Source organism: Phalaenopsis equestris, unplaced genomic scaffold, assembly GCF_001263595.1.
Source record: "Phalaenopsis equestris unplaced genomic scaffold, ASM126359v1 Scaffold001306, whole genome shotgun sequence".
Lineage (NCBI taxonomy): Eukaryota > Viridiplantae > Streptophyta > Magnoliopsida > Asparagales > Orchidaceae > Phalaenopsis > Phalaenopsis equestris.
In genome coordinates this window covers 87,357-114,146 of record NW_018165745.1, presented here as the reverse complement: position 1 = coordinate 114,146, position 26,790 = coordinate 87,357, and the positions used below count along the sequence as shown (strand labels likewise).

General features: G+C 34.9%; 1 protein-coding gene across 8 annotated transcripts in view; it reads right to left on the bottom strand.

The window, feature by feature from the left end:
* LOC110033844 (D-lactate dehydrogenase [cytochrome], mitochondrial) overlaps positions 1-26,790 on the bottom strand; it is a 108,167-nt gene that overhangs the window by 13,983 nt on the left and 67,394 nt on the right. For all 8 annotated transcript variants that reach the window (XM_020737964.1, XM_020737966.1, XM_020737965.1 and 5 more), the window contains 3 exons: positions 9,310-9,418; positions 2,926-3,035; positions 2,520-2,582 (listed from right to left, as the gene is read on the bottom strand). In XM_020737964.1, the coding sequence (XP_020593623.1) occupies positions 2,520-2,582; positions 2,926-3,035; positions 9,310-9,418 (282 nt within the window). The remainder of the gene's footprint in view (positions 1-2,519; positions 2,583-2,925; positions 3,036-9,309; positions 9,419-26,790) is intronic.

The window sequence follows — 26,790 nt, the reverse complement described above, 5'->3', positions numbered from 1 at the left end:
TTCAAAGACATAAAGCCGAACAATAGGATAGTTGGGACATCTCCGGGGTTTCTCCTGGATCTGTGATATCCCCTACTTTTCTTTCATTTGAATTCCTTAAATAATTGTTCACATTTTGAGCCATTCTCATTTGACTTTCTTATGTCTAATCGTGAAAACCTAAACTTTGAAATCTTGAAAACAAAACCACCTGATCTTAATCGAGAGTTATCTTAAGTGATTTCGATCATTTAAGATGTAATTAACTATAGGGGCTTGCCTCTATAGGGAACCAGGAACCCAGATAAAATAAACCCTATCTAATTTTTATGTTAGATAGGGGAACTTGTTGGCCTTTTTATAAAATATTTCGCAGATCAAAACGGATGTCACAAATTGTTCAGTCTAGATGATTAAATCCCTATTACAAGTAATATATTTATTCTTCGGGATAAGTGTATTGCTTGTAGTATTGTATTAAATCATCTAAACTATTTGAAAATGTGAGACTCGTTTGGTCTCACTTATTTTAAAAATTAAAAAACGTTACTTCTTTAAAAAAAATTATATTTATATTTAAATTATTTTCAAAATCACAAAATCATCACTTTTTCAAACTACGAAAGTGAAGTTGACAATAAATAAAACGGCCGACAGTGTATCACAAGTACCTTTAGTTGAGTGAGCATAAGCAGTAGTGTTCTTCATATGACAATAAAGTGGATGTATTCTCAGTCACATCACCTGTCGCTCTCTGTTTTCTTTCAACATCTCTAAGAGCTCATGATCCTTATCGGTAAACAGCACCCCCGATCTCTCCCTCGTTCTCCGCTACAATCAGATTCGCCCGGTGGCCCACTCTTCCACCCCTTTCGGCCCCATGATTACGACCATGGCCTCTAGGCTGTCCATGTCCACTCGTCTCTCTCTCCTTGGGTGGCCTTGAACAAGTCTTACTCAAGTGTCCCACTTCTCCACCGTTGTAGCACTTGCGATTCTCCCCCTGGACACCTGTCATACTTGAACTCGAGGTAGCTAAAGCCGACCATGTACCTCGATGTCCTCTTGACTCAGAGTGTTCGCCTTCTATATCATCGCAGTGATGGTCTCATCCAATGAAGGAATCATTGCCTGGACCATCATCAGGTGAGTCAGAAACTACATAGTCCTCATCTGTGAAAATATCTCCCCCTTCATGCACCTCGGATCACTACAACTTGACATACGTGAGAGAGAAGTGATCAAGATCTTGCCACAATCACTGCAATTTTATGGAGTACTGAATCGATCTATCACCCTGTACCACTGCCTCTATGTAACGCTGAATCTGGAACACCTTCATGTGGTTCTTAATCCCACATAGGTTCATTTCAGCTTTGCTCAAATGTCCTTCACCTTTCGAATACTATCCACTAATGTGACAATCGATGCAACCATCGAGTTGAGTAATAAAGTATAAATCAATACATGTATGATCCTCCACTCATCCCCCTCAGCACTATCACTCTTTAGCTCCGCCCATATCAGGTATCATTCTAGTCACTTCCCTACTAGAGCAATCTTGATCCAATGCTAGCAACTCAGATACGTGGCCGGTCTATCGAGCTTCAGATACATAGGAGGGAGATCTAGTTTCACCTGCGTCGTAGCATATGCTGAGGCAGTGGCTCCCCTCGAGACGCTAGCAGCCTTCAAGAGCCCGACCAAGACCTTCAGAACTTCGGGATCTTCCCTAGAAGCTCTAATCCTTTGCCTCTTGCACTAGTTCCATCTCTTGGCATTCTCTACTCATTGGTACCACTGACAGCTTTTCAAGAACAATTTCACCGTGGATTGAAATTGGAGCACCTTGTTCGGAACTCTAGCGGCCACAATACCAGCACCTCGAGGAGCAGGCACCGTCAGCATAGTGATGGATCCACAATTTCAAGTGACCTTTCGTGACACAATATGCAGCTTGCTGATCTTGTTTCCCCAATATCTTCTCGTTGCCTTCCCGGTTAGCTCTAACACGACTGTATGATTGCATGTATGGACAAGTACAGCATATCAATCAGTGCATTCCACCCCCATTATTTTTCTCATTTTCAAAAGGAAAAGAAGCATATTGGGTGATTTATATAAATAGATTGTTATATATTTATACTTCTAACAACAAAAACTTTATATTTTCATTTATAACATCCTAGTAGCTAATGTTAGCGGTAGTTTTATGTCATTTAAAGATTTAAGTGTTACAAAAGTAAACATAAATTTCAAATATGAATGTTTAAAAACATGAAAATTAAATAATACTTATGCAAAATTCCTAAAAATATATTACATGCTTTCATTTTCCCGAGAGAATAATAATTGTAGGGCAATTCAAAAGCAAATTCACACAGTAGCACCCAACTAAAAGAAAAAAAAAATCTTGCCAAGAAACTGCTAAAAACAGTCGAAGTGCACAAATTAATTGTTTACTGCACTACCTCATTATCATGGAAATGAACCAATTAAAACAGCACAAGCAGATTATGAATAGGAAAGAACAAACCAACCGTAATCATCGCTTCAAAATTAGGTGCCATCGCAAAGCAAGCCCAAAGAGCCTCCTTCCTTATCTGTAGACAGAATATAAAGTAAGAAGTTAAAGTAAGCTCAAACCAATTCTTTCCAATTTCGTTGGTCCACGATTCAGGAATTACAAAGTAAATAACCTAGATGTGAGGTAATATGAAGGCTACTTTTTAGGCAATCATAAAAAATGATAGTTGCTTTGATCTAATAGTATTCCTTTAAATTTTATGAATAAATGGAGCGATATTCAAGCCTGTACTAGAAGGTAACAAATAACATAAACAATTTAACTTGGTTTTATTTTTTGTTTTATTTTATTTTATTTTATTTATTTGTTTATTTTGGAGTGACAGTAAGATGAAGAAAATTGGCATTTTTACTGATCACCTTCCACAGTTCTATTTTAGCCTCTGGATCTTCAACGTAAACAAAATCAGAGCCATTATGTTCAGAAACAATCTTCTGGACTAGAAGAGTCTGCTCTCGTGCTTGTGCTTCTGAAAATTGCCAAAAAGAATCAAGAAACATAAATAAGATGGGATATAAAGCACATGAAGAGAGTGAAATGAATCATGTTTCAAAAATAAACCTACAAAAGCAGAAGTGTTATTAAGGTCATATAAGAAGAGATTAAGACAAAAGGTCCGGATAACTGAATTACCAAAGGCATATTCAAATTGAAAACAAGATTTTGGCATACGCAATTTTGTCTCCTAACATACATTTCCTTCAACAAAATTACTATCTCCCAAAAGGTACAAGCACAACAGAGGCCTTTGTGCTTCATATGAGGGTTGTTAAAAATTCAATCTCCAACAAAAAGGCCTTAAATCAAGCAATATATCTCATTGTTTTCGGGACCTAGGGGATAGGACTCGAGTTTGAGAACTAGAGCTACAAGAAATATAATTTTTCTTTTTCCCTGCATGAGTTTAAATCTGTAACTGCTATTGAGCCCCCCCAAAAAAAATGCAATTGGTTTATGCCCAGCATATCACTAATAATATATTTATAATGGATTCTATCATTAAAAAAAAAGATCAGACCTCTAGTCAATCAAACATTGGCTCAAGGACGGCCCAAAGTTATTAAATATGATCTAGTCTAAGTGCAAAAGACTCAAGATATTTTGGCAAGCCAACTAAAATTCAAGATCTATTTGAACAAAAAATCAGCCTAATCAAACCTAAAAATGCTCATTCTCACAAAATAGACTAATTTTCCAGCATATATATGCATGCACAAATAAAAATATAGATTCATATATATAAAAGCATTGATGTATGTGTGTCCATACGCATATATACATAAATATACGTTCAGATGCAATCATATAAACATTCATATAAATTCAAACTTGATCTCAAGTTCCACTTGACCTAATCCAAGCTCAGCTCAATTCAAGATCAATCCATACCAGACATGGCATGTTGACTTTGACGAGCCACAATCAAAGAGCCAAAATTTAATCTGATTTTTGAGTTATCTTAGATCTTCAGGCAAAATTCACAATTATATTCACATATAGTCATCTGGTGAAGTATGCAAGGTTACTAAGAGTCAACTACTAAGCTGAAGCACGACCACCCATCCAGGTTACTAAGAGTTAACTATTATGCTGTGAAGCCTAATTTTTGCACTAAGAAAAATATGTGCTACACAAACTTAACCGCAATTAACCATAGCAGTAAATATGTTGCTGGGGTTCAAAGGAGTTTGACCCCTTTAGCCATAGTAAAATATCAAATATTTGTGGGTTATTTCAACAACAACAGGCCTTTATCCCACTAAGTGTGGTCGGCTACATGAATCGTTGTTCTCCATTGTGTCCTAGTGAGTGTCATATTTTCATTTAAATCTAATAAATTAAGATCACTTTTTATACAATATGCCCAAGAAGTTTTAGGTTTACTTTTGTCTTTCTTAACATAAGTTGAATCTAAAACATCTACTCTCCTAACCGAACCATCAGATGGTCGACATTTAATATGACCAAACCATCTAAGACAACTCTTTCTAATCTTTTCTTCCACTGGAGCTACACCAACCGTTTCACGGATAGATTTGTTTTGTATTTTGCCTCTAAGTGTCAAGCCACTCATCCACCTAAACATTCCCATCTCAACAACACTTAACTATGTTTTATGGTCATATTTTTAGTTTTAAGATAATATTAAAGAGTCTGATAAGCCAAAAAACTCTCAAATCTCTTAAATATTTCCACACTTCAATTGGGATATCAAGTCCTAGTGATTTTCCTCCATTGATTTTCTTTAAAGCACTCTACTTCATTTTTACTAATGCGGCGGTAAAAATAAAAAGTTTTATTATTATTAATAATATTAAAATCACTAAGGTAGATTGTATCTTCATTAACTTCATTGAAAAGTTTATGTTGGATATCTTCATCTAAGAAAAGTAACTTTTGATTTTCATCTTTAATACGTTTTACTTACATTGACTCTTTACTTTTCATTTCACTTTGTTTGGCTATTATAAACATATACTTTTCACTCTTTTTATAATCTCATCTATTATAAAGATTACTTTAAACAAAATTCTTAGCGTCATAAATTGTTCTCTTAGACTCTCTACGAGTCATCTTATTGTTTTTCCAGTTCTCTAAGCTTTTATAATTAAACCAATCTTTATGACACAACTTATATTTTATCTTTTCTTACACATAATTATTCAACCACTAACTATTTTTATTTGTAAAAACTTTTCATTTTGATTTTCAAAGTAAAACTTTTGTCACTTACTGAATAATTTTTGTCACTTTATTCCACATAGAATTAGCTTATTCATGAACATCCCAAATCTTAAAATCTTGAGGTTTACTCATAAAAATCCACGACAAATATTTTTATGACAATGTTTCAATATATTTTTTATCTTGCAAGTCTTCATCTTAAAATCTAGAACAAATAATCGATGTTGAGTACTTAATTTTTCCCTTAGAATAACCTTATAATCTTTACATTATCGATGATCCATTTTTCTCATAAGAAAATGATCAATGTGTTTTATTAGACATATTCTTAAAAGTAATAATATGCTTATCTCTTCTCTTAAATAAGATATTAGCAATAACAAAATCATAAGCTAAAGCAAAATAAAATATGATTCTATTTTTTTCATTAATTACTCCAAAATCGTATCCACCATGAATATTTCTAAAGTCAACCACTACTCTACCAACATGTTCATTTAAATCTTCCCTAATAATTTTTTTATTTAAAACTTATCATTTGTATTAATTCTTTTAGGTCATTTTAAAATTTTTCTTTTGAACCTATATCTAAATCTAATTAAGGAGCATAAACACTTATATTAATAAAATCTTAATATCGACAATATTATATTATTAAAATCTTAATATCGACAATAATCTTTATGAGTATAATTTTATCTCAAATTTTATTATTTTTTACAACATTATCTTTCAACTTTTATTGATAATTACACCTACACCAATTCTAGTGCAACTCCTACCTAAATACCAAAGTTTAAAACATAAACTATCAATCTCCTTGGCCCTTTCTCCAACCTATTTAGTTTCTTGAATGCATATAATATTTATCTTCCTATGAGTCATAATATCTAATAATTCAATTAATTTACCAATAAGATTATCTATATTTCAAGATCATAACATATTAGTTTCATAGACTAACTCCTTTGCCTCAATCCGTCCATAATGTGAGAACCCTTGCTTATTTGACAACATAATCGGACGTCGTTGTGGCGACACTTGCGCACTTTTCGCTATATTCAGGTCATATATTGTGTCGCTTGCAGGGAACGCCCTAATATTTACACAATGATTTAAATTATTCATATCATAAATTTTCGACAAAAATTTGTCGGTTGTTTCATTAACAAAAATTTTTAAAATAACATGATATTTTCGGTTAGTTAAAATTTTTTTATCTTTAAAAAAATTGAAAATCTCCTCGACAAAATCATGTGAAATCGCATCAATGATAATAATGTAGAGATTAATTTGGGTGAACCTATATAAAATGATTGTCTTGTTTTTGTTTGCTGATCTACTTAATTTTATTCTTTTTCGCTCTTTTTATATGTAAATTTAAGTTTAGTATATTTTTAACATTAATAGTGTCATGACCCGACCCTAGGTTTAAAATTAACTAAGGCGGGAACAGACGGTTAAATGGTGAAATTAAGTTTTCAATTATTTTATTTCTATCAATAGCAGTTTTATATCAAAAAATTAATTGAAAGAGCCACTAAAGAAAGTACCTAAATTAAAAAATCAAAATTTATTTTTTCGATTGTTGATCTCATATTCTACACACATTTAACTCTTCTAGTATTCATCTTATTCAAAAGCTCCTGAAAAAATATTAAATCAATATAATGAGTTAAGATAACCAAGCAGAGAAAGCATACTTCTAAACTACAGTAATCCAAGAAAAAGAAAGATATGCATGCTGATCTTTCATATCTCACTATTGAAAATCATATAATAATCGCATGCATGTCTCCATGATATTTACTCAACAAAATAACTTAAACTTTAATATGCATTAACTTTAACTTTACTTTTAAGGTTTAATCTTTAATTTTACTTTTATTTTGTACTCTTAACTTTTACATCCATCTTAGAGCACCGTCAAAGCATAACATATCACACCTCTAGCCAATATTATCATGCCGGCAGAAAGGTATGTGATTTAAATTACACGATTATCTGAGGTGAAAAAGTATTTACTCACCTCTGACAAATATTCTCTCATCGACACAGCGGTTTGCGATCTAAATACCATAATTATCCGAGGTGGTAAGAAAATACCTACACGGGGGGTACATTAGCATTCTCTGCTTGCACCATAAAAGGTGGTAAGAAAATACCTACACGGGGGGTACATTATTAGCATTCTCTGCTTGCACCATAAAGGGATAAACTCCTCTTAGCTACACATACAAGTATTCATATATTACACTTTTTCATTCTTCATAAAATATATTTTTTTTATGAGGCACTTTACATTTATCAACTGATGAATAAATGTACCATTACTAAATATATATATAAGTCATGAAATAATTTGATATATGCACTTATACTAGAATTTTCATATAATAAACTATATATACACATATTATAATATAAATGTCATTCAGTAATCAAATAATTTCAAAAGAAAATCATTCTGCAGCTATTTAACATGGGTATTTTTTTCTAAAAATATGAAGAAACTATTATAATCTAAATCTCGCTGAAATAGAGCATAAATAAAATCAAGCTTACATTTAAAAATAATGAAAATTAATGAAATTTAGAAATAAAATTAATCACCTAAACATTTTAAAGACCTCTTCAAAAGCTTATTCCTCAACTTTATCTCCAAACATTAATTAATATAGTTCCAATTTAATACTTAAATATGATTTCAATTTTTACAAAAGAAATCTAAATTAATTAAATCAATCTCTTAACTTAAAGGCCCGGTTTGCTTCCTCACACCCAAGGCTCCTTCCTCGGATTAATCGATTTAGTTCAACCTTTATTCTTCTGCATATTTTTTCTGATATTGAATTATAATTAAATACTTAATATATTTAATTAAATATGCAAATTAAAACTAAAAAATTAAACCCTTACTCAGTGTCTTTCTTCTTCATTCTCTAACTTGAGTATTCTTTTGCAATTGACATCTAATTTAAGAAGAACTAATATTAATCATTAATATATTTTCAATTTACTAACTATTTAATAAACGATACAACTCTATACTTACCACAATTATCTCTTATTCTTTACAAAATTGACAATTCAAAATCCCTAATCCTTTTGAATTAGTAGTTCTTCAACCTGTATTTTAATTCTTAAAATAAATATTAACATAATATTTTCAATTAAAAACAATATCATCAATTTAAAACATAAAAACTTACTGGCTTGGCTAACAACTTAAACTCCTGCAAGCTAGAGCTGCTTGGCTTGGTTGGCACCTCCACACAATGGCTTCCACCTATCCTTCTTCCAGTGCTCACGCATAGGACTCACAAACGCTTCCTCCTCTCTTCCCTCCCTTCTCTTCTCCTTCTCCTTCTCCTTCAATTCACGTACGGGAACTCACAGCCCTAAAACCTTCAGTTCGTCTCAATACAGCCTAGGTCACTACTCAATTCTCCATCTCTCATGAACGCAAAGCTTCCTCTTCTTCCTGTAAGATGCACGAGCCGTCTATTTCTTCCTCCGCAAGAGGCGCTGCACTGCACTGCCAGTCCCACACGCCGTGATTTCTTCGCGTCTTCTCCTTCACGCACAGCGCTCATCTTTCTCCTACACACAGAAACACCCTCGATGTTCTGTTCTTACAAGAAATGTCGAACCTCGGGTATGAGAAACACAAAATCTGTCCTTCTTCTTCTTTTTCTCTACCTCGCCTTGCTTCTGTCTCTCGTTCTCGATTCCGATTCCTCCCTTCAGTTCGAATGAGAAAAAAGGGGGAGATAAATTCTTTATTTTGATTCCTTGTGAGCGTCATGTCTCTTTTGAGCAACACACATAATTTATTTATTTATTTATTATAATTGGTTATTGCAAATAGTTTGTGGGTTATGAACCAAATCGATGATTATATCTATCAGGGCTTACATAAAAATAGTATGGTTAATAATTCTTAGCTCTCATCACATATCATTACTGTTCAAAATGTAACAAGAAAATGACTTCTTATTTCAAGAGAATATGGTTAAAGTTGAAACTTCAAGTAAAAATCACAGGTTATAACTTACCTGTGCCAGCAAATTCAAACATCAAGGTTGGAACTTCAGGCAATTTTTTTCCATTTGCAATATTGATAGCATGCATCATTACTTCATCCAAGAGCTCAACTCTTGAGACCTATACAAACAAGAGAGAATATCAGTACACATACTACAGCAGTTACTACAATCTCCAATTTGATGCACAAAAGAAACCTGTAAAAGCTTCAGTTTCACAGAAAATAGGTAGAGATGTTTTAAAAAGAGGAATTATTACATACATAGCACCCGAAACATTGCTATTTGTAGAATCTAGCACATGATGATTCTTTTGACCTACTGAATCGATGTATTTCCGTGTGTCATGATCAACCCATTGAGAATTTGATAGAAATGAAAAATATGGGTTAGGGTTTTATCATGAATTTTGATATTTGAGTGACAACTTCAAAAATGAAAGAACGAGGGCACTAGGTTTGTAAATAGCAATGTTTCGGGTGCTATGAATGTAATGGCCAACTTTAAAGAAACAATTTCTGCATGGATTGATCCTTTACCTTCATAGTTGGCCCTTTAACGGTTGAAAGTTTTAACGTTTGCAAAATCTTGCAGAGCTTTCTAGGTAGGACATTCTAGGGTCTAAGGGAATCTAATGCATGGTTAAGATATAATATAGAACGAATACAACAATCATATAGTTTTCATGGGAAGGCAAAATATGGATCCTAAAACAATTACTTATAGCATCCCACAAGTTATTTTCTTAAAGAGGCCTCATAGCCCTAAGATGGAAGCTTTCCAAAGGACTAATTTAAGATTAAGTCAACCTGACATAAAACTTTATGATAATCAAGCAAATAAGGAGCTCTCGTACATAACCATTGGAGAACAATTTTTGATACAGGACACTTGAGAGCCTAAGATTTACAATTAGCAAGAGCGTCACAATAATTGTTGATCACGCGAAATGAACAATGATTAATAGATTAAAGATCACTAACTATAAAAAAAAAATTTTGCACTGAGTGTAGATTCACAAATACATGTAAAATAAACAATAATGTAATCATTTTTAAAGCAAAAAATCAAGTGTCACAACCTGACCCGGGGCTTGGAATTAACCGTGACGGGAACAGTGGGTCGGATAATGAGAATGAAATGTCAAAAGAAATGTTATGGGTCGACTATTACATGAATTCTTGCAAGTACGCTATGCAGAGATGTAGTATTCTCGACTCCTGATATTTTAATGGGGATGACAATCTAGGAAACATTAGGATTATTCAGTCACAGAACGTTAGGGAACCGTGGCTATCAGGGGAATTATTGATAACTTCTCTGTTAAGGGAAACAAAACTTTTATCGATAGTTCATATGGCTTTTAGAGCAGGGTGACAACTCATGATGACATAACATGGAAATAGTTGAGACCTATACATCTCCAAGTGACATTAACATTAAATGATATCTATGAAATGATATTGTTATGATTACATACGATAATAAGCTTATGAACATACTTATGATTTCAAGCTTATGACATAAATGTTTATACTATAGTCTTCATTTTTACACTACCTACTCTGTTATCATGTTCTCTACTATGCTAACATGTTATGACTTGTGTGTGTAGAGCTATATAGCTTCATACGAGCATGCATGTCGTTTCTTTTCCAAGTATAAAATTTTAAGTTAGCCCTGATTATTTATCTGAGCTCGTTGTTGGCCATTCTTTATTATTGCATTCTAGATTGGGGAAACGAGTATAGGGGTGAGTAGCCAGGTGTCTTTGTACAACTTTTGCACGATAGTTTTGAGAGTTTATACATATGTTATAGTACGTATTTTTATTATATTAGATTTAGTAGCTCTGTATAGTTTTTTACGTTTTGAGGTTATGTTTTTTCCACGTTTTCGAGTATAAATACGAATGAATTATGAAATGCAATATATCAATTATGTTGCAGCAATCTCGTTAAACTAATTTATCACCCACGGGGTCATAATTTTACAATTCAAGATGAGTGCTGGTGAGAGTTAGTCTGACCAAATTGTTAGCCTCTATAACACCACGATTGACCCTACCATGAGGGTTATTTGGGGTGTGACAGAAATTGGTATCAGAGCATGGTTATTTGATGAAAAGAATGATGAAAGTGTGTTGGATTTAGAAGAAGTAAGAACAAGATCAAATATGAATTGATTTATACATAACTATAGGTTAATGAACCTAAAGCGAGTAACCCATACGGTTTTAAGGTATCATGCATGCATATATGATTATTATAAGATAAATTACATTTAAATAATAAATATGTCAATACAGATAAACATGCTTGGAGTTAAATCAAGAGTGTTGAGGACTAGTCTCGTAGGCCAGATGCAGCGCATGAAAAAAATCTAAAAATATTTTTGACAAAAATAAAAATCAAAATAGAATAAATGAAAACACCAGAACTGTTGAGCTACAGAGCATCGTTCAATTGATACCACAAGTGGTCGACAAAATGGCTGCATTCGAAAGATCCTCCACCAGTACAGGGCCCAAATCTAAAATTGGGGCTAAAGTTGATCGGCATTGGAAGATATTTCAATCTTTCAAGCCACCTGCATTCGTGGGTGTCAAGGATCTTACAGTTGCTGACAATTGGCTCTAGAAATTTAGAAAATTCTAGATGGTATGATTTGTCCGAAAAACAGAAAATTGGTGATAGTTACTTTGATCCTAGAAGACGAAACAGAGAGATGGTGGCAGGTGCAACATAAAAAAAAAATTCAGCACACTTCTCTTTCACAAATTTAATAGGAAGAATTTGTTAAAGTCTTCAAAGATTGGTTTATTATACCTTCAGCCAGAATAGCACTGCAAGATAAGTTCTTCAATCTAACTCAAAGATCCCAGACAGTTATGCAATATGAGACAGAATTCACTTCTCTTGTCAGATATGTGACAAGCCAAAACTTATCGCGAAGTAAGTTAGTTGTACAACGCAAGTGCATGTGTCGACTAGTATGCGGTATAAGAGTGTGTATCGATCTCACGATAAACGTCTTAACAATTATTTCTACAGAGAAAACTCTACTAATTTAGTGAATCTAACTTGGCGTTTGCAAAGAACGTTAAAGTTCTAAGATTCTAGCAAAAACAAAGTAAATTGAAGGCAATAAAAAATAGAAACAGCGAGAAAGAACTTGTGAGTTCCTTCAAGAATGATGAGGTTTGTGCCTCTGTGATTCGGGGCTCGTGCTGATTTTGATTTTTCTAAATATTTTCCTATGTGATTGTTTTCAATCAATGATATATTACTCCTTATGCTTATGTCTAGGTTAAAAGAAGCCTAAAATCAATGAAATTAACGTGTCCTCAATCCCCATGACATTTCGTATGAATGTTCTGACGCCTTGAAAAGATTGCAGAATCCCACTGAAATATGTCTATCCTCTCAGGATTCTCTGATTAACCATTCGTTTCAATACCCAATAGTTAGAGGTCGTACTTTCACGAAATATTTTAACATCCTAGTTGGCTAGACTAGGAGTAAATGACGTTCATAAGTAAACCAACAACATAGACCATGAAAACACAAATAAAAAGCTAACGAAAAAATATTTTGAAAAAACACAATAAAATCCATTATCCCTACATCACAGAGATACGAAGAAAAAATTAGCCGCACATTGTCAAGAAAATGATAGCAATGAAAACTATACAGAATTTTATTGCAAGAAATAAAAACATATTAAACTTATAGTAACTTGTCTTCTCTACAATAGCAGCAATCGTCATCTCATACAATAAACTCTCACAACTGATAAAACAGAGGAAAAAATCATCCTTAAATGTTTCAACAAAGGGAGGAAGAAGACCTTAAGTAAATTACTCAAATTCTCCCTAATCCTTGTCTCCAGCAGCCTCCAACTCTCCTCTGCTCCAAATTAATCCTCCAAGAAGCCCTAAAAATCATTCTTATAACAAGAACCACGGATATGGCAAGTAATTTTCCTTCCAAAAGTGTTTCCTGCTCGTTCGCTTGGTCACGCCAGAGAGCTGAACAGAGCGGCGTGGTCACATTGTAGGTTTGCCAAATATGACGTGGCACGCCGCTTCAGGTCACTTTTTTCTTGAATTTTTCCGTTCCAATTTGCTCATATTTAACATCTGCAACTTACACATTCGTAATTGAAAATATGTGATAAATTAACAAAAATAATAGATAAAAAGAAGTGAAAAATATAGGTGAAATCACGTAAAATTGATCCGTGTCAATATGTACCTTATTAAATCAGCACCCAGAAGAAATGTCACAAAATTCTACATGGTTTTAGAGATCAGTTGAATTTAACTTTAGTGCCATATGGGATTAGTGATTTTTCAATGCTAGTTGAAAGTGCTAAAAGAGTTGAAAATGTGCTGAAATTTTCCAATCCACTGTGGCAACCTCAGGAAAGTAAGCGAAAGGATTTTGGCAGGAAACTACTTCCAAAGCGAGAAAATTAAATCAAAAGGTAAGCACTAGCAGCTCCAATCGGAAAAAATAAGAAAAGGACAATTTGGGCAGTGTTTGATTATTTCTAAAAAATGTTACGAATGCGGAAAACCAAAGCATATTCAAATGAATTGTCTACTGGAAAGAAAAGAGACAAGATGCCACTAATAATTCAAGGACGGGGACAACTTAGAAAATTTTTGAAAGGCAGCAAGCCCCGCAGAACTTAATTTTTAGGAAAACCATGCAAATAAAGGGTGAAAATTCAACACGTAGAACTGAGCAACCAGTAGAAGCTCGAGTTTTAGCAATTACCTTTTAAGAAGTTAAAAAGTCTAAAGAAGTGGTTACAGGTACGCTACTACTTAAAGATCAACCTGACACTGTTTTATTAGATTCAAGTACATCGCATACTTTTTTTTATGATGAATTTGTTGTTAGTTTGCATGTTAATATTATGATTTGACTCCTGCTTTGTGTTATTTTATCCTCGAAAAATGACTTTTATGCACTAGAAATTATGTAGTGCGTGTTCATGTTTATGATAAGTTGTTAGTAGAGTTAATTGTCATACCAATTCAAAGCTTTGATGTTATTTTGGGGATGGGGTGGTAGTGAAATCATTTTGCTACAATTGAATGTTGGAAAAGACGGGTGAAATTGAAATCACCAGGTGAAAAGCTATTTTATATCTTATGTGATCGAAATGCACAATGGTCTCTAATTAATACAGTAAAACTTGTGAAGAATTTGTGAAGTAGTGTACTGATGTTCTTAGCCAAATTAGAGAGTTGAATAAAAATGTGTAAGAACTGAAGAACATCATAGTGATTTTAGAATTTTCTGATATAATTCCTGAAGAATTGTCAGGATTACCACTAAAACAAGAAGTGGAGTTTCATATTAATGTGTAGCCAAGAACATCTGCAATAGTCAAATCACCATACAAAGAAATTACAAGAATTGAAAAGTCAGTTGCAAGAATTGATTGATAAGAGTTTTGTTAGGCCAAATAATTCACCACGAAGTGCCCTAATATTATTTGTCAAAAAGAATGATAGATTCATGCAGTTATGTATTGATTACAGAGAGCTGAATAAGATGACAATCAAAAGCAAACATCCTTTGCCCTTGATTGATGATCTATTTGATCAATTAGAAGGTGTGATTTTATTTTCTTGAATTAATCTGAGATTGGGATATCATCATGTCATAGTCAAGATAACAGATATAACTAAGGCAGCTTTTGAGATTAAGTATGGTCATTGTGAATTCTTAGAAGCCTTTTGACTAAACTAATGCTCTTGTAATTTTTATGGACCCGATGAATCAAATTTTCAAGCCGTATGTTGATTAATTATTATTTCATCGACGATATTCTGATTTATTCAGGAACTGATGAAGGTCATGCCAAGCATTTGAGAATGATTTTGGAGCTGCCGAGACAGAATCAGTTATATGCAAAATTTTTGAAATGTGAATTTTGGCTTCAAAGCATTGCAAATACGGGACACATTATTAGCGACCAAAGAATTTCAGTAGGTCCTCAGAGGTTAAGGCAATTGTGGAAAGGCCTACTCCAAAGAATATTACAAAGGTACGTAGTTTTCTTGGTTTAGTTGGTATTATAGGAGGTTCGTCAAAGATTTCTCATAAATAGCTATGTCGTTATCCAAGTTGATGAGAAAAAATGTTCAATTTGAGTGGACTACAGAATGTGAGCAAAATTTTCTAGGATTTAAGAAACATTTGATCGCTGCGATAGTGTTAGCTCTTCTATCAGGCGCAAATAGATTCTAAATTTTCAGGTGACACGTCATTATGAGACTTGCGTTGCGTTTTAATGCAAAATAAAACGATGATAGTCTATGCAACCAGACAGTTGAAGCCACATGAGAGGAACTATCCAACGCATAACTTAGAGTTAGTTGTTGTAGTGTTTGCTCTCAAAATTTGTCGACATTATTTGTATGATGTGAAATGAGAAGCATGCACTGATCATCAAAGTCTGAAGTACTTTTCACACATCAAAAGCTAAATATAAGGCAGGTAAGATGGTTAGAGCTGATCAAAGACTTTAATTTAAATATGCAATATTGTCCCAGCTGAGCAAATGTTGTTGCCATTGTATCAAGTCGTGAATCCACATGTAGTGGAAGTTGAATTATTACTCAGAGGCAAGACCTGATTGAGGAAACTGATTTCATGCAGTTGGAAGATCAGAGGATAGTGGGTATTTACAGCAATTGATAGTGCAACCAAATTTAATCGATAGAATTAACGCAGTTCAGGAAGGTAATAGTGAATATCATAAACTTTTAAAACAACTTCAACCAAGAAACAATTCTAACATGATTGTTGATGAAGATGATGTTAGCAAAAGCATGTCGAAGTTATGAGTAATTGTTAATTCAGATTTGAGAATTGAAATTATACATGAAGCTCAACATTCAGACTACACAATTCATCCAGACAACACAAAAATGTACAAGATTTTGAGATTGGCACTCTGGCGGCCAAGTATGAAGAAAGATGTTGAATATGTAAAGGCTGAGCATCAAAGACCCAGCAGATTGCTACAATCGTTGTCGATACCTAAATGAAAATGGAAAGATATTGTTATGGATTTTGTTATGAAATCTTCTAAATCCAAATAGGATCACGATATTTTTTGGATCATTATTGACAAATTAACAAAATCTTCTCATTTTTTTCCAATCAGATAGATAGATTCAATGGAAAAACTGCCCAAATTGTATGTAAATGAAATTAGCAGATTGCACAATATTCCAAAAATTATAATTTCTGACCTAGATGGAAGATTCACGTCCAAGTTGTGGAAGGGCATTCGATAAGATTTGGGTACACAATTGTATTTCAAGGCCGCATTTCATCCACAAACTGACAGATGATCAGAAAGAACAGATATTGGATGATCTGTTAAGCTTTTATGCTCTCGACTTTAGAGGTAGTTAAGAAAATCATATTCCAATGATCGAGTTCGCTTACAACAATAACTATTAGTCCAGTATCAAAATAGCTCTTTGTGAAGCACTATATTATAGGAAATGCAGAACTCCATCGACTTGGGTTGAAGTTGGTGAACAATTAATGTTAGGTTTGAAGTTACTTAACGAAGCCACAGAGAAAATCAAATTAATTAGAGACAGATTGAAAGCTGCTCAGGATCGACAGTAAAAATACTATGACCCTAAGCACAAAACAATCGAATTTGAAGTTGGAGATTTCGTAATTTCAAAAGTCAGGCCAAGGAAATGTACAATTAGATTTGGTTAGAAAAGCAAGCAGAGTCCCATGTGCAAACGGTCCTTTTGAAACTATTGTCACGACCTGACCCGAAGCTTAGAATTAACCAAGTCAGGTACAAACAGTTAGATAGTGTGAATTAATTTTTTTGTACTCATTTATAATTTAACAGATAAAAGAACCACTAAAAATTAAATTAAAGCGATAAAATTAAAATACCTCGTTGATGGCGCATCTTCTATAAATGTTTTCTCGTCTATCGCTCATCTATTAATAATTTAATTCAAACTAAAATGTTAGTTAAAAGAACTGTGATCTAAATGAGCTAATGAATACTTAATACTTTTAAAGTACAAGAATATAAGAAAAATAAAGAACAATATGCAAGTCAGTTAAACTTTTTTTAAAATCGATATAAACATTTGACATTTTATTCAAAAACGTCTGTATCATTATCATATCAATATCATTTTATATCAATACAGTCGTTACAAAAGACATCGTCTAAAAATTGTGTTAGTTAAGACATATCAATATCAATATCTTTTTTTCATTTAGGTGCACGGGTACATTAGCGTTCTTTCACTAGTATCATCAAGGGGTGTTCCATCATATCTAATCATGCACATACAAACAATCATCATAAACATTTGTATTCATTACAGTCAATTCAACATACAATATAAAGCAAACACCAAATGCATGAGTAAATAGCTATAACATCCATAACGATATGACTAATAAAAAAATAATATCTCAATCAAAATAAAACACACAAATATTATCAACTACAAATATATTTGAGAATAAATAAATTATTAATATTGTTTAAAAGTACAAATACTCATCTCAATGAATCTGCAATTTGTTATTGGCCTTGACGTCGATTCTTCTAAAAATTGAAAGCTTCATGTGATATAAAATTTAATTAATTTATTATTTTTAAATAAACTAATAGTTTTACATTGTTTAAAGGTTTAATTTTTCTTTATATAATCACACTTAATTTCTATTCAATAAATATACTTTTATAAATAAATATATTATTAAACCCTTACCTTTTACCCTCCCTCTATGCACGCATACGCCTCCCCTACACACATAGAAGAAACCCATGACCTCTCTTCCTCTCCAAACTTTTGGTCAAGCAAGGAAGGCTTCACACTTCTCCTATTTCCTTTCTGTGATCCGCACGTCAGTGCCTCCTTCTTCCACGCGCCGACACTAAATCCTCTACATGCGAGCATCTACGGTTTGAGTCTTCTTCTTCAATCGAACCCACACGAGGCTTCAGCTCTCCCGCTCGAGTCTGCTTCCTCCTGTTTCCTCCTCTGCACGGCATCAGCACTGCTTCTTCCTCCGCTTGACAAAGATGCCACCCCTGCCCTAATTCTCACATCGACCTCATCGCTTGACTCCAGGTAAGTCGGTTTGCATCATAAATAGGTGAATTTGCCTCTCTGACTTCCTGACTTCCTTCCCTTCTTCTTCGGTTTCACGATCTTCTCTTCTTCATCCCCTTCTATTAAAATAACCCTGATTATTTCCTCTGCACGATAGTTTTGGTAGCTTATATATATTTTGGGTATGTATTTTTATTATATTGGCTTTAGCAGCTCTATAATTTTGATATTTCGATATTATAATTTTTTCACGCTTTCGAGTATGAATATGAATGAATTATGAAATGCAATGTATCACGTATATTGCGACGATCTCCTTAGACTAATTCATCACCCAATAAGTCCTGATTTTACAATTCATGACGAGTGCTGTAGAGAGTTGGTCTGACCAAATTACCACGATTGACCCTACTAGAGAGTTAGTTGGGGTGTGACATCTATATAGCATTTAATATTGCTCGCATCATACAAAGCCACAAATCACAATAAATGTGACTCCCATGCTAACATAAACCAATACAAAATTCTAATAGCAAATGGGAAGGCTCCAACACCTATGAAGTGTGGTAAGATGAACTACAAATGCCTTTTACCCCATCTAATGTTGAAAAGCAGAAAAATACGTTGTTGAAGTTGAATAAAAGTAAACCACCGAGTCAAAGATTGTTGATAACAAAAAATCATAATGCACAAATAATGGTAGTAACATCAATTCAAATCAAGCATGAGAACCAATATTCAAACAACCACTTTTGTGGCAAGAAAAATTGCAAGTACTAAATATAAAGTCCGAAGTTGTAGGTCACAATCATAAGAAAGCCTTGGAAGAATTTCATAAATAAAGTTTAAATCATTCCAAAAGATGTGCAGAAAGCATATGTTTGATCTAAACCGCATCAACTTGTCGGTTAACTTTTTTATTTTGAAAATATTGAAAATAATTTTGAAATCTAATTTAATATAATATATATATAGTTTGAGTTTTGAAAGTCATATGTTTTAATTTTTGAAAAATGAGACTAAATAGATCTCATTAGTCCAATAATTTACATAATCGTGTCTGATACTGTGAATACTACACCCTCTCGAAAGATAAGTGTATACATCGGCGATAGACTCAATCCTACAAATTAAGAGATTTGTGACATTCATTTGGTTTGCGAACATTTTATGTGTGACCGACAAATTTTCCTATCTAATACAAAGATTAAATAGGATTTATTTTACCTGAGTTCCAAGTTTCCTATAGAGGCGAGCCCCTATAGTTAATTACATCCAAAATATCTGGGATCACTTGAGAAAATATCTGGGATTACTTGAGAAACTCTCGATAATGATCAAAGATACTAGTTTTCAAGATTTTAAGGTTTAAGTTTTCATGGTAGGACGTGGAAAGACAAGTGGGAGTGGCTCAAATAGGAACAGTTAATTTCAGAAATCCAAAGGAAAATATAGGGGATGTCACAGATCTTGAAGAGAAACCTCAGTGACTTCCCAAACTATCTTAATGTGTGGCTGAGTTTTGAAGACGATATTATTTAAGTGTTTAATCCTCCCAATTTTATTATTTGAGACTTACATTTGCATAATATATGATTATGCAAATAGCCTGCAAAGAGATGAGGGCGTGCGTCGCAACGAACGACAACCTCGAAACCTAAGGCATGTTAGGACTTACGCTGCACAACATGATTGTACAGAGCCATAAAAAGATGTGAGAATTTACGTCGCGATGAGCGAGCTGCCTCGAAGTCCTAAGGGTTGTTATTCAAACTAAGAAAGAGAATGCTGAAGAAGATCCACCTACTGTTCTGTCTGAATTCTTCGTCGCACTGCCCATGAAGTTGCTCCAAGCTCCTCGTCGAAATAACAGTCCTAAAGTCTAAGATTCAAAAGGTTGTACTATGTGTGTTTCAAGGTTTGATTTTGTTGTCATTATGGGGGTTAAAGTTGATAAGAGCTACACCGGTTAGGATCTCACGGTTCCCTCCTTCCGGTATCACTATTTTCTTTTGAATTTACGTAGTCTAAATGAGTTGTGAAACTCATTTAAACCGGGGTGATCTCGTTAGCAACCGTAGGTTACTTCCTCCGAGGGACTTCCGTAAATCCAAAAGGACGTGTTATGTGTGTGTGTGTTTTTTTTTTAAATGTTGTTTAATTTTTGAAACATCGTTTTGTTTTGAAAATAAAATTATAATCAGTACCTCCATAATGTGTTAAAGCAAGAGTAAATTGCAATGATAAAATAACAAATAAAATGTACCTGTTTACGTGACGTATCTGCTGCTGTTATCTCTGTTACATGTTTAGCTCACAAAGCATAATATAATTTGCAAGGAATTTAAATAAATTATAGAGAAAAGAAGAAAACAATAAGCAGCAGAACAAGTCGTAACAATAGCTAGGAACTCCAAACAGGTGATCCCACGGTTTCCCACAACTTCAGCCTGCAACTAGTGAGCTAGTACGGTGATCCTACGACCTCATACGGCTCTGGGCAACAAATAGCAAGTGTGTACGGCAATCCTACAACTCCGGACAGCAGTTAGAAAATTCGAATAGCACTTGTATGGCTTCCTACGAACCCAAACCAAAGTGGACAGCACTTATGTGGCTTCCTACAAACCCAAGAAACAGTGGACAGCACTTAGATGGCTTCCTACAATACCAGGCAGCGGCTAGGAGCTTCGGGTAGTGGTCCTACAGCTTCCTACGACTCCAGACATCGGCTAAGAACTTCGTACAGCAATCCTACGGCTTCCTGCGACTCCGGGCAGCAGTTATGAAGCCTAAACGACACCCTACAGCTCTCCTACAGCTCTCCCAACACCTATACGGCAATGGACAACACCTCTGCAGTGATTAACAGCTTTCAAACAGCCACTTACAGCAATGGACAGCTTTCAAACGGCTATTTACAGCAAAGGACAGCTTCCAAACGGCCATTTATAGAAAAGGACAGCTTCTAAACAGTTCTCACAACAATTCTAAACCTCAAACTTCTACAGTGATTAGCAACTTCCAAACAGACAATTACAGCAAAGATCAGCTTTCAATCAGCACTTCTACAGTTCTCAATGACTCCAAACAGCAATTTCGAAGTTCCAAACAGCACCCTACAATTCTCCCACAGCTCTCACAGCAGCTTTCAAGTATTTTTTAGCACTTTCCAGCCCTCTTAAAGGCACCAAACAACAAAGAAAACATTCTCAAAAAAAAATCCCACAATGACAACTTGAAAGTCCCAAATCCTTCTCCAAAACAGTAAATTACAGTACTCCAAACAGTGGCAATATTGAACAAGCGCAACCCCCCAAGAAATAAGTAATCAGTTTTGAACAGTAAGCATATGTGACGAAAAGCAACTCTTAAACGTTCCCTAAATTGGCAAATATAGCGAGCAAAGAAATTACGACAACAATTACAAACACCAATCCACCTTAACATCCCATTAAAAACACCACCCTCAATTTCCTCCATGAAAGCGTTCACATATATAGCCGACAATTCTCAAGTATTTGCATATATAGCCCTTACATATATACCATCCCGATTTTCATACCACAAAGGAAATAACTCCATTTCATGCATAAGGTCGGGTGACATGTGTGTAAGAATTGAAGTTTAGGTGTTGGATATGCAAATGCATATGAATTGTGTAGCATCTATGTAAATTTCCCAATATTTTAAGGAAAAATCATCACAGCAAATTATGATCCAGATTTAAGCACCTTCTCCAAAACTAACTTAAACTCAAGAAGTTTAGCCTCAAGTTCACTCGGTAAAGGTGGGGGATCAGAGCTGTACTGTGTGCTTCCCAATATTGAGTAAGAGCTACCAACCCGACAATTTACGGAAAACAATCCTTAACCTCAATCCAAGTGCTAGTTGTGGATCTTTGAAAGTTTTACCAAAATTCTTTAAATTTTTTCATGCAAAAGTTGTTGTTTAGACTTACATGCAAAGTTCACTTTAACAGGCAAAACAAAATTTTATTTTTATTTTTGTAAACATTTTGTAAAGTAGTGTTGTTCACAGGTTAATTACTCTAATCAGGCTAGGACTACTGGCGACTAAAGGACTACAATACGGAGGCAACAATCTCACCAAGAGTTGGCAAAAAGTATCATCGGCCCTTATCCTCTTGCCTCATTAAAAGTCATTAAGAAAGACGATACTATTCTAATAATCTCACTTCGTATCCCTCGTTTAAGTACGCATAAGCAATGTCGTCATCGCCCACGACACCTAGACCCTAGACTTATTCTAGTCCGGCGATACATATATGGCATTAACAAATGTCCTAAATTGCCAAAAGGATTTGAGTGTAATGTTCAAACTCAAATCCCGGTGCATTAGATTTCATTGTGGGTTAAGTCATGACAGGAATTTCACTAGTTGATTTAATTATGGAAAACATGTGTCACATCTTGGTGCATCCTCATGTCTAATGTTTTAATCCATTTGTGGAATAAGGTCAACTGTTTAGTTTAATTATTTATTTGAAAATAGATAGATGAACTCTCACCTAGGATGTGCTTAAAAAATTTAGGAAGCCTACACTTCTAACCTAAGCTTGAAGTGGTTTAAGGATTAAAAAAAACGAACAAGTAAAACAAAACATTAAATATCTTTTAAGTGTTTTCCAAATAATTAAAACATAAATTATCATTTTTGACTTAAACATTTGAGCAAAAGAAGCAAAACAAAAGAAAAAAAGAAGATCGATCCACTCCCAAAACTAGCAAACCAAAAAGAGAGAAGTACAAAGTGAATCGGTCCTAAAAGCGCTTCAATTCATTCAACAACTGTAATTGAATCGACTCTCGAGAAGAGTGCTTAAATTTATTCCAAGGCAGTGTTTTGATCGGCCCGAAAGTTCTCCAATTCAGAATAAAAAAAATGAAGCCCAAAAACCACCAAATAGACTCAAAAAGTGCAGCCCAAAATTTCCTCCAAAACAATAAATACAAAGATCACAAATCAGCCCAAAATCGGCACCTAAAGCGGCTCCAAAAATAGTGAAAGTATCGAGCAAGGGCAGCCCCCAACCCTTCAAAAATTACAAAAAAAAAATCAGCACCAAGCACGGCATGTGAAGCCTCTAAAATAGCAGCAATTAAAGCTTCCAAAGAGAATCACAAAGGTTCCCAAAGTATGTACGTTAATCGCTGCACGTGTTTGCAAATCAAAACCCAATTTCAGTGAAACACAATTAAAGGGATTTAGCATGCACATCACTCAATCCCTACATTTTTACATACCCATCACCCAAATTTCGGCGTTTACATACCTACCACCTTGATTATGCATGAGAGAGTGCATTCTGTGTTTAAAGGTTGAAACTGTAGTAAGCTTTATGTGATATGAAAAGTTCGGATGGAATAAATGTAATGGGTAAAGTTGAGGTGTTAGATATGTAAATAAGTAAGAGATAAGTGGTATGTATGTAAGAATTGAAGTTCGAGAGTTGGATATGAAATACATAAGGATTGTAATTACTTTATCTGAACATATTGCTTCATCCAAGCTACATAATACTTCCTTACCTCCACAAACTTAGGAGCATGCACAGTAGTTAATTCTAAGCGACTCCACAACGACTCCACAACATTCATTCAACCAACATTCATTCAACAAAAAAAAAAAAATGTAATTCTCAGCTATTTAAACAACATACTTCAAACTAAAGCAAAATGTGATTGTTAAAGCCTACATATTAAAGAATAATTCGTTAAAACCTACATCAATCTCAGCAAACATAATAAATGCACATAAGAACCTTACAGAGAAAACAAATCCCAAGACAAGCGGACAAATTTAAGAAGCAAAAGACTGAAGCAGAAAAAACCATACAATTAAGAGCACAAAGAAAAAAAAATAAAAAATAAAAATAAAAATAATAACAGAAGATCCCAAGATACCCAGTTCAAGTTAACAGAGCTCAGATTAGCAGGTCTCGGAAAGCTTAATGATTTTAGGGCCTGAAGTAAATATCTGGAGCCGAAGCTTTGCTGCTTCACGTTCTATCTACGTCGGGAGCAATACAGGAGGAAGACTAAGTTGAGGAGCGCGCGGGAGCAGTCATGCACGAAGCAGGAATCGAATCCTATCCGAACAAATGAAGCAAGAGTGAAGCGAAGTCGAGTGAGGAAGAGGCAAGCGGGTGAGCGCTTTCGGTGGAGAGGCCAGCAAAGCAAGCTAGCGGGGGGTTCTTCGACACAGAGAGGAGAGGAGGCGTGTCGTGCGGCTGTTCGACGTGATGAGAGGAAGAGGCGAGGTCTTCGGTAGCAGAAGGGGGAGTCGAGCGAAGGTTTTCTGTGGAGTGGGACCTTCGGTGCAGAGCTTCTGCCCAGAGGGGAAAGAGCAGGCGAATCTCGGGAGAGGATAAGGGGGGTCCAATCGAGCGTGACAGGGAGGAGTTGAATGCCGGCTCAGCTGCTAAGAGGAGGGGCAAAAGAGAACAGGCGGCCTAGGGGAGAGGAAGGGTTGGACATGAGGAAGGCTCGCGATTGGCGAGTCGTTCGGTTGTGCGGGGCTCGATGGGGGGCGAGGCGCTGGAGGAATCTGGAGAGGAGAGGAGGCAAGTCCCGAGCGGCCGACTACGGGGGCTAGGGGATCACGTTCAATCGCGAAGGATCGCGGGCGGGAGAGGTGTTCGGAAGATAGGGCATGTTTGGGTCACGAGTTTGCGTGCATGAGTAGGGATTAAGTGCGATTTTCTTTTATTATTATTATTGTTATTTTTTATAATGTTTAATATTTAAAATTTTTGATTCGTGCATTTTTTACTTGTGCATGAAATCATGGCAAACTGTGTCTTTTTTAGATAATTTCGATGCTTAAGACGCGCCGGCGCAGTCAGTTTCTTCATTCGGGTTGTTTGAACGAATTCATCGATTTGCGTGTGATTTGTTCGTGTGTGGAATTATAGCAATATGGGTGTCATTCTTATATAAAATTAACGTTCTGGACTCACCGGCATAATCTGTTTCTTCATTTGGGATTTTTTGGACAAATTCATCGATTTGCGTGTGATTTGCTCGTATGCGGGATTATAGTAATATGAGTATCCTCTCTAGGTAAAATCATAGCCTCGAACGCACTGGCGCAATCCGTTTTATCATCTGAGGTTGTCTATGCAAGTACACATTTTTTTTAAAGTTCAATTTTAGTCTGAATTTAAACAACCAAGTGGATTTTGTGTATTTTGTGTGTGTGAATGTGTTGATAAAGTCATAAAGACGGCTTGAGATCCTAGTGAGAACTCTCTTTTTAAGTTTCCACATGATGGTCCTTAACCACTCTACCAAATGATGATGATCCGTGCGCACAACCACTCGATCAAATAATGATGGTTTGAGATCACCCATGAAAGACACCACAAGAGAATCAAGAAGTGACTTGAATTTCTAAGAGGGGTGGGTCCCAGCACTAATCCTTTAGAAAAGTCAATATGGGAAATCTTAAAGCTAGATCTTAGGACCTATGAAGAGGAAGGAAAGACCTCATAAAAATAAGGTCAACAAATGAACCCCCAAATGTGGTGTGCTGGACAAACACGCCGCGCGTATTGGTGTTGACCGAATGAATCAACAAAATTGAAAAACTATTTAAGTAGACATGCTTAGAACAAAGCCCGAAACGGAGTTAAAATGGGACTTGGGCTAGGATTTCCACTAGGGAATTCCTAACTAAAGAGCAAGTTTCAAAATAAAGTTTTTGAAAATTTCCGCTGGGGATTAGCAATTGTATTTTCAAATTGTGATTGTGAGTTTGAGCTTTCAAATTTGCATGTCGATTTGACTTTGTGTTGTGGAAATTTATGGGAGTTTATGAACTGTGTGATTTATGAGAATTTGTGGAGAGTTGCGGAATATGTGTGGAGGTTAAAGGAATCAGAATCCCTACATCGATTCTCGGGAATTTGAAATTTGAAGGAATCGAAAGTCTTAACATCCGTATAAGAGGTCTCACACCGATCCTTGAGAATTTGAAATTTAAAGGAATCAGAAACCTTAACATCCGTATAGGGGAACTCACATCGTTCCTCGAGAATTGAAATTTAAAGGAATCAGAAGCCTTAACATCCGTATAGGGGAACTCACACCGATCCTCTGAAATTTGAAATTTGAAGGAATCGGAAGCCTTAACATCCGTATAGGGGGTCTGTTGACCTCATTTTTGTGAGGTCTTGTCTTCTCCTCCTTAGAGCCTAGATTCTAGCTCTAGAAATTCCTACTGACCATCCTAGAAAACTAGAATTGAGACTCACCTTTTTAGAAATTTCAGCCACTTCTTATTTTTCTTTGATGTCTAACATTTATGGCACAAGACCATCGTCTTATGAA